At 45.6% G+C, this 8,280-nt stretch overlaps 2 protein-coding genes across 5 annotated transcripts; one reads left to right on the top strand and one right to left on the bottom strand.

Moving 5' to 3' along the window:
• Positions 1 to 1,758: 1,758 nt before the first annotated feature.
• On the bottom strand, positions 1,759 to 2,799 carry UQCRQ (ubiquinol-cytochrome c reductase complex III subunit VII). 2 transcript variants are annotated; one of them, XM_005557756.4, is made up of 3 exons: positions 2,685 to 2,799; positions 2,408 to 2,574; positions 1,759 to 1,957 (listed from the first exon to the last, which is right to left on the bottom strand). In XM_005557756.4, the coding sequence occupies exons 2-3, from the start codon at positions 2,559 to 2,561 to the stop codon at positions 1,863 to 1,865; spliced, it is 249 nt and encodes an 82-aa protein (XP_005557813.2). In that variant the 5' UTR covers positions 2,562 to 2,574; positions 2,685 to 2,799; the 3' UTR covers positions 1,759 to 1,862. The 2 variants fall into 2 exon arrangements, with proteins under 2 accessions (XP_005557813.2, XP_005557812.2); XM_005557755.5 differs by having other exon boundaries at positions 2,757 to 2,799.
• A 144-nt stretch (positions 2,800 to 2,943) lies between these two features.
• Positions 2,944 to 8,280, top strand: GDF9 (growth differentiation factor 9). Of its 3 annotated transcripts, XM_065546726.1 has the most exons (3): positions 2,944 to 3,995; positions 4,076 to 5,287; positions 6,902 to 8,280. In XM_065546726.1, the coding sequence occupies exons 2-3, from the start codon at positions 4,891 to 4,893 to the stop codon at positions 7,870 to 7,872; spliced, it is 1,368 nt and encodes a 455-aa protein (XP_065402798.1). In that variant the 5' UTR covers positions 2,944 to 3,995; positions 4,076 to 4,890; the 3' UTR covers positions 7,873 to 8,280. The 3 variants fall into 3 exon arrangements, with proteins under 3 accessions (XP_065402798.1, XP_073850322.1, XP_005557811.1); XM_073994221.1 differs by lacking the exon at positions 4,076 to 5,287; XM_005557754.4 differs by having other exon boundaries at positions 2,944 to 5,287.

Genomic DNA, 8,280 nt, shown 5'->3' with positions numbered 1-8,280 from the left:
AGATACAGTCTGGCCGAACACGGTGGCTCACGCCTGTAATCCCAACACTTTGGGAGGCCGAGGCAGGTGGATCACGAGGTCAAGAGATCAAGACCATCCTGGCCAACATGGTGAAATGTCATCTCTACCAAAAAAAAAAAAAAAAAAAAAAAAAATTAGCTGGGTGTGTTGGTGTACGCCTGTAGTGCCAGCTACTTGGGAGGCTAAGGCAGGACCAATCACTTGAGCCCGGGAGGCGGAAGTTGCAGTGAGCTGAGATCGCACCACTGCACTCCAGCCTGGTGACAGAGCAAGACTCCATCTCAAAAAAAAAAAAAAAAAAACAGTCTGAGTCAGAATCAAAGTTGCTGCTAGCAGGAAGAGTTTCTAAAAACAGATCTCAGATCTCAGATCCCATGTCATGTATGGTACTGACTGAGCTATGACAACTCATCATATTCCACATACCCACTACCACAAGTGAGATCCATGCCCTGAAGCTTAGAGAGAAGCCTCTCTAAGAAACTAGAGGCATAAAACTGCCAACCACACCTACCCCCACCATCTGCCGGTGGGCGAAGGGAAAATGGTACCTTTAATACCAAAAAGATAATTTAAAGGCTTTAGATCAGGGGTAAACCTTTTTTCATAAAGGGCCAGAGTAAATATTTGAGGCTTTATGAACCACATACGGTTGAAAACACTGTTGGCTTCCTGGCACAGAAACAGAAAACTGCTGTGGAGGCCAAGAGACCACCTCATCCATTTTATAGCTGATATCCCTTCAGGCTAAGGCCCGCCTTAGGAGGAAAGGCAGTAAAGCAAGCTTGTCCAACCGCAGTCCTGGCAGCAAGCGGCCCAGGATGGCTTTGAATCCCACCCAACAAAAATTTGTAAACTTTCTTTAAACGTTGAGGGTTTTTTTGCAAATTTTTTTAAGTTTATCAGCTATTGTCGTGTTAGTGTATTTTGCGTGTGGCCCAGGGAAGCCAAAAGATTGGACACCCCTGCAGTAGAGCATAGCTTTAAGAGCATCACTTAAGTGCAAGACTCCACCATTCACTGCTGTATAATTTCTGGCAAATTACTTCATCTCTCTGTGCCTGTTTCCTCATCTGCCAGATGAGGATACATTAAAGGTGCTTGTGAAGTTTAACAGTTCATTTGTGTAGCTAAGAAGAGTATTTGAGGCCTGGAGTGCCATGGCTCATGCCTGTAATCCCAGCACTTTGGGAGGCGGAGGTGGGCAGATCACCTGAGGTCAGGAGTTCTAGACCAGCCTGGCCAACATGGTGAAACCCTGTCTCTACAAAAAATACAAAAAATTAGCCGGGTGTGGTGTCTTGCACCTGTAATCCCAGCTACTCTGAGGGTGGGGCAAGAGAATCGTTTGAACCCAGGGGGCAGAGATGGCAGTGAGCCGAGATCGCACCACTGCACTCCAGCCTGGGTGACACAGCAAGACTCCATCTCAAAAAATAAAAGTGTACCTGACACATACTAATTACAATATAGTTACTAGACTTTATTGTTGTTATGGGAGCAGAGGGCCAAGAACCAGCACTCCCCATAGCCCATGTCACCCACAAATGGTTAGCTGCAGGAGTAGCTGCAGCTACTTTCTTGTAGATTATGGAACAAAGGGCGAGCTCTGCTCTTTCACCAAAATCCAAGACCAGGCAAAACTTAAAGACTCATGCTGAGGAGGCGCGCTTCATTAACTTGAATATTTAGTGGTCACACAGGATTCTACTCACAAAAATGTAAAATCACAACAGGGCAGACCATAGGAAGTTTATTGTGTCTTTGAGACACTACAATGCAGACTCCTCTTCCAGAAAAAGGTCTTTCAGAGACAGGGAACCGTCATCCAGATGCATTGCTCATTTGTCATTTTCATAGGCAGCTGGATTCTTCTTCTTGGATTTCTCGACCTCTTCACTCCCCCATTTGTAGATAAGATAAAACACTACAAACTCTTTAAAAATTAAGAGAGTAAACAGAGCACATATATAAGACATATAGAAGAAAAAAAAAGGTCTCAGTCCTGTTGTATTCTTTAAAGTATACACTTAAGTAGTTCTTAGCATATCCAAGGCCGTGCAACTATCATCACTATCTGCTGCAAGTTTAATTCAAAGCATTTCACCACTGGTAAGAACTCGATAAAGATGACCTCAGAGGAACACGCTGGAATCACCCGAGTGACCTTGGGCCAGTCATTTCAGTTCTGTAACTCAGTTTTCCCCGTGTAAGATCGGGAGGATAATATGACCAGCTCAAGGGCGGTCAGGAATATTCAACGAGAAAGGTGTGTACGGCAAGTTACAGAGCGCCTGCCCGGCCGCCAGCGCTCAGAGGGGAGACGCAGGGACTGCTGCTGCTGCTGGGGTTCAGCCTCCCGCTCCCACAGGCCCAGGGCACTCACGCGGCACCATGCGAAAGAAAGACTCCCGAACGCGGCGCAGCATGTTGGGGACTCCTTTACTGAAAACGTGCGGCAAGGCGCGCTGCTCGAAAGGTGACAAGCTGTAGGTGATCACATGCCGAATCCGCGTCAGATTCCCAAACTCGCGGCCCATCGTGGCAACGGCCCTGCAGGACCGAGAGCGGACAGGCGCTTGGCTCGCTTTCGCAAAGCGCCGCAGTCCCCGCGGCGGTCCGTCCCCAACCCCAGACTCCTGCCCCTGGACTCCTTATCCTACCCCAGCCCAGCGGGGCGCCCGTGGCCTCTCAGGTTCCACCAACACTGCACAACCAGCCTCCCACTCACGCACAGGTGTTAGCTCGCCCTCCGCAGTCACCGAGCCGGTCGACTCTTTCGTCACTTCCGGCAAGATTGGAAGCGGCGCTTGGAGGTCGTGAGGTAACTTCCGGGAGATACCATTTTCCTGCTGTCTCTAAGGGGTGATGCCTTTGTCCCAGAAAGAAGTGGCCTGACTGGGTGACCCGTAGGTGGGCGGTGCCTTGGAGGCCCCGCCAGGGCCGGTGGGGTGGAACCTAGCGGAGGACGTCGGGGATTGAACTGACTTTGGGGGACAGTGGACAGGCGGAGGCGCTCACACTTCTCCTCAGCCCTCGGCCTTTCTGTGGAATCCCAGTCAGGAAGCGGCCGAATGCGGGAGGCGGGTGAGGGAACAACGAGGTGACGAGCAAGGGGCCTGCAGACCTCGGGGCCCGCGCTGGCCAGGAGCTTGGGGTTCTCCCAGCTGTGGACAGAGCGCCTCTGAGCCCCGAGACCGGACCGCCCCACAGCAAAGGAGCACGAGGTTTTATTTAGCCTTGGCCAGTAACTCAAAGGGGGCTCTGTTATTTTCAAGCCATCAGCGACCCCAGCACCACAATCAGGGACACACATCTAAGGCTTCTCTTGGTACCCTCTGTTTTAGAGTCCACTGGCAGGCTGTAAACGTTCCCAAGAGATAATACAAACGTTTCCTCAAATTCAGCCACAAAAATAATCAAATAATCGTCAACTGATGAATGCTGAGGCCGCCTCGACAGCAGCCAGCGTCCTCCCCAGATGGTTTGCGTGGGGTGGGGGGTATCACGATGCCCCAGTTCTTTCCTCTCCCCACGTGAGAAGCAAGGAACGTCGGGTGAGAGGCCTTACTGTGTTTTCCCTGAAGTGCATTCTGCTTGATGATGCTGTTGTCCTGTACAGCTTGCCATGAGGCGTCTGTCAGTGTTGTTAATGGAATTGCTGGCCATATTGAATCGAGGACTAAGCTCTCATTCAGCAGTTGGGTGTGTTTTATAACGCTGCTTACGGCCCACGGAGGCTCGGCAGGCAGTCAACTTGTATTTTGCAGACATACCTTAGTTTTCTCATATAGGTACTGACAAACTGGCTTTGTATCTTGTACTATGTGGGTTGACTTTCTTCCAGCATAGTCTTCTTCGGGGTGGCGCTGGATATCCCCTCATTTCAGCTTTTCATGGTACTCCTTTGCCTCATTTTTTAAAACCATAATGCCTAGCCTGGTCTCAGCTCCAAGGCAAGAACAGAATTACAGGTAAGGACAGAAATATTGTAGCGAATTCTACGACCATTTGGGTGAATAATACTAATAAAAAACATTCATTTATTTTGTAGCATCTGCAAACATCCGAAAACCTTTCAATCAAAGTATGTATAGATGAGTGTGCAGACCACAGTAAGGACATCAAGTTGTTATATTTAAAATTAAGTCAAGGTTAAAGGCGATGTCCTCTTTTAAGAACATTGCAAATAAAATTGCAGTACTCCAAGTACATATTCTGTACCCAGCCACCTGGGAGGACTGAGAAACCTAACGGTTTTCTGCTCTCTGGAACTTCTATGCCAGTTGTGACTTTCTCACCCCTCAAATTAACATGCAGCGAATAATTACATATTGTAAACACCTGGAAGTGGAAGGGGCCGTGAGGATAAATTGAGAGGAAGAGTAAACCTAATACCATAAGTTGCATACCAACAGATCTGAGTATCATCATGAATAATTGGTTAGCTTTTCCACATGCCTCAGAAGTTTCAGCAGGCACCTTGCAAACATCTTAATCCAAATTTCTTTAAAAATGAGAGATTTTATTTAAGATCATTCCTCAATTTATCTTAGACTTTCAGCTACATAGCTAGTCCGGTAGTGTAACAATAACAGGTTTTAAGAAATGCCAGGGGAAAAGAGAGGAAAGCTAAATAACCAAATCTGTATCTAATGAACTAATTGGCTAAATAAGGTGTTATCAGCTGCTCGATATACAGCTGATAAAAATCATCTTCAGCTAGGCATACTTGAGGCCTGATTACAGAAGCAACCCTAGTCCACCCACACACCTGAAATTTATTTAAGAGACCAAGCTAGGCTCTTCCTGGCTTTTAGGAAGAGGACTGGCATGGAGAAATATGTTCCTCACTAGTTCTCCCAGGCCATGGCGCTTCCCAACAAATTTCTCCTGTGGTTTTACTGCTTTGCCTGGCTGTGTTTTCCTGTTAGCCTTGGTTCTCAGGCTTCTGGGGGAGATGCTCAGATTGCTGCTAGTGCTGAGTTGGAATCTGGGGCTACACCTTGGTCCTTGCTGCAGCCTATAGATGAGAGAGACAGAGCTGGCCTCCTTCCCCCGCTTTTCAAAGTTCTATCTGTTGGGCGAGGTGGGGCACCTAGGCTGCAACCAGACTCCAGAGCTTTGCACTACATGAAGAATCTCTATAAGACATACGCTACCAAGGAAGGGATTCCTAAATCCAATAGAAGTCACCTCTACAATACTGTTCGGCTCTTCACCCCCTGTACCCAGCACAAGCAGGTTCCTGGAGACCAGGTAACAGGTATGTAAGAGCAGATTGGTTAACTGGGTGGAGGGAAGATGATAGACACTTCTGCATTTCAATGACAGAAAAGAGCTGAGCCTAGTTCCTTGAATTGCATTTTATTTTGCATAAAACTCAATATCCAGTTGAAACAAATTTGGGACTTGAGCTTATTGTTTCTTCCTAATGCTCTCATTGGTTAAGGTGGGCTAATATGATGGAATTTTAAAGCAACACCAGAGACTTAATGGCTTTCAGGGCTGAGGGGAAGTGCTGCTAGAGAATGTTAGCATCTCTTTCTAGTCCACCAAGCTTTGGGCCCAGGAATGGGCCTTAAACTTCTCTTACAGCTATTGGTGTGACATGTTAAATAGGGTATTTTTCTCGTTTGTTACTTTCTGTGAGAGAAAAGCTTAAAGTTCCCATTTGGAAGAGTCAGTGCTTACAAGAACAAAGTATCAGTCCACAGTTTCACTCAGCAGTTGGGTGTGGTGCTTTAAAAAATTATAACGTAGTGAAACCCCGTCTCTACTAAAAATACAAAAATTGGCTTGGTGTGGTGGCGCGTGCCTGTAGTCCCAGCTACTCGGGAGGCTGAGGCAGGAGAATCGCTTGAACCAGGGAGGCGGAAGTTGCAGTTAGCCGAGATTGCACCACTGCACTCCAGCCTGGTGACAGAGTGAGGCTTCATCTTAAAAAAAAATAATAATAATAAATAAATAAATAAATAATTCTATCTACTAGCTCTTGATTTAAAACCATTCTAACTCAACAGGGTAGTTGTATCTGCTTAAAACCCTTTCTCCTTCCTTAATATCATATTTTAATGCAGTGGTTTTAGAGCATCCGTTTTTCCTCTCAAGTGTTCTAAATTAACTAGGACAATTACATTGTTTTAAATTGACTTTCTTCACTAGGGCTTAGAATGTCATCTTAATAAGTCTGATAAGTGTTTTTATTATGGTTTTCCCTCTAGAGACTATCCAAGAGAAAAATACTACTTTCCTTATCAGCTGCTTCTGTGTTTGGAGCAAATTGCTGAGAATGAAGCTTCAGGCTGAGCACAGTGGCTCATGCCTGTGATCCCAGCACTTTAGGAGGTTGAGGTGAGAGGATCGCCTGAGCCCAGAAGTTCGAGACTAGCCTGGGCAATATAGCGAGACCTTGTCTCTACAAAAACAAAAAATTAGCTGGGCGTGGTGGCTCATGCCTGTAGTCCCAGCTACTTGGGAGGCTAAGGTGAGAGGATCAGTTGGTCCTGGGAGATTGAGGCTGCAGTGAGCCATGATGGTGCCACTGCATTCCAGCCTGGGTAACAGTGAGACCCTATCTCAAAAAAAAAAAAAAAAAAAAAAAAGTTCAGAATGTAGTGCTTCCCTGTTACTTTAATTCACCATCAAATCTGACTTTCTGGAGACAAAATGTCCAGTATGGTTGCTGGGAATTAGTAATGGTACCAATTGCCTGCCTTTTCTGTATTAACCCCCATTTTTTTTTTTTTGAGGCTTGAGAAAGTGGGGGAAAAGAGAAGGGAGAAAGCATAGCATATTACGAAGTACTGTTTCTTTGACTTGACTACCTGTTATGTTGACTCATATTCAAGCACTACTGGTAGATTATTTTTCTTCTTAGGAATCCTTCCATCAGTGGACCTGTTATTTAACCTGGATCGCATTACTACCGTTGAACACTTACTCAAGTCAGTCTTGTTGTACACTATCAACAACTCAGTTTCTTTTTCCTCTGCCGTCAAATGTGTGTGCAACCTAATGATAAAGGAGCCAAAGTTTTCTAGCAAGACTCTCCACAGAGCTCCGTACTCATTTACCTTTAACTCACAGTTTGAATTTGGAAAGAAACACAAATGGATTGAGATTGATGTGACCAGCCTCCTTCAACCTTTAGTGGCCTCCAACAAGAGAAGTATTCATATGTCTATAAATTTTACATGCATGAAAGACCAGCTGGAGCATCCTTCAGCACAGAATGGTTTGTTTAACATGACTCTTCTGGTTCCCCCATCACTGATCTTATATTTGAATGACACAAGTGCTCAGGCTTATCACAGGTGGTATTCCCTTTACTATAAAAGGAGGCCTTCCCAGGGTCCTGACCAGGAGAGAAGTCTGTCTGCCTATCCTGTGGGAGAAGATGCTGCTGAGGATGGGAGATCTTCCCATCACCGTCACCGCAGAGGTCAGGAAACTGTCAGTTCTGAATTGAAGAAGCCCTTGGTCCCAGCTTCCTTCAATCTGAGTGAATACTTCAAACAGTTTCTTTTTCCCCAAAATGAGTGTGAGCTCCATGACTTTAGACTTAGCTTTAGTCAGCTGAAGTGGGACAACTGGATTGTGGCTCCGCACAGGTACAACCCTCGATACTGTAAAGGGGACTGTCCAAGAGCAGTTGGACATCGGTATGGCTCTCCAGTTCACACCATGGTACAGAACATCATCTACGAGAAGCTGGACTCCTCAGTGCCAAGACCGTCATGTGTACCTGCCAAATACAGCCCCTTGAGTGTTTTGACCATTGAGCCCGATGGCTCAATTGCCTATAAAGAGTATGAAGATATGATAGCTACAAAGTGCACCTGTCGTTAACAAATGGTCCTCTTAAAACCTTGAGCCTATTTGGCACAGTAACTACTGTGTGACTATGTGTGCCTTCAAGAGAAAGCTTCGTATATTAAGTGTCTAAATGCAGCATATGTTGTGTAAAGAGGAACCTGTGTAGATTAGTACCTTCTATGGCATCTATCAGGATAAAGGGATAACATCAATTGTTGCTACAGAGCCTTTTTTTAATTTCCAAATTTAAATGAAATATAATTATTGTGGAGAACTTTACATTTTTTTCCTTGAGCGATTTCTTTCTTTTCATAGGAGTCTTATTCTTGATAGAGAAACATCCTTAATTAGCATACATCCTGGATGGACTTGCAGCTATAAATTGGCAATTCAGATTGCTGTAGTCTTAATGGAAGAATAAATTTCTGTCAATGGCATAAA

This window comes from Macaca fascicularis, chromosome 6 (genome assembly GCF_037993035.2).
Source record: "Macaca fascicularis isolate 582-1 chromosome 6, T2T-MFA8v1.1".
In the NCBI taxonomy this organism is placed as follows: domain Eukaryota; kingdom Metazoa; phylum Chordata; class Mammalia; order Primates; family Cercopithecidae; genus Macaca; species Macaca fascicularis.
The sequence above is the reverse complement of the archived record's forward strand: the minus strand, read 5'-3'. Positions and strand labels throughout refer to the sequence as shown.

What these genes read in the sequence shown, in the direction of transcription:
- UQCRQ (XM_005557756.4), bottom strand. Translation starts at nt 2,561, where the DNA reads ATGGGCCGCGAGTTTGGGAATCTGACGCGGATTCGGCATGTGATCACC. An exon ending in TTTCTTTCGCATGGTGCCGC is followed by an intron (nt 1,958 to 2,407) that starts GTGAGTGCCCTG and finishes TAATTTTTAAAG; the next exon opens with AGTTTGTAGTGTTTTATCTT.
- GDF9 (XM_065546726.1), top strand. Translation starts at nt 4,891, where the DNA reads ATGGCGCTTCCCAACAAATTTCTCCTGTGGTTTTACTGCTTTGCCTGG. An exon ending in TCCTGGAGACCAGGTAACAG is followed by an intron (nt 5,288 to 6,901) that starts GTATGTAAGAGC and finishes TTTTCTTCTTAG; the next exon opens with GAATCCTTCCATCAGTGGAC.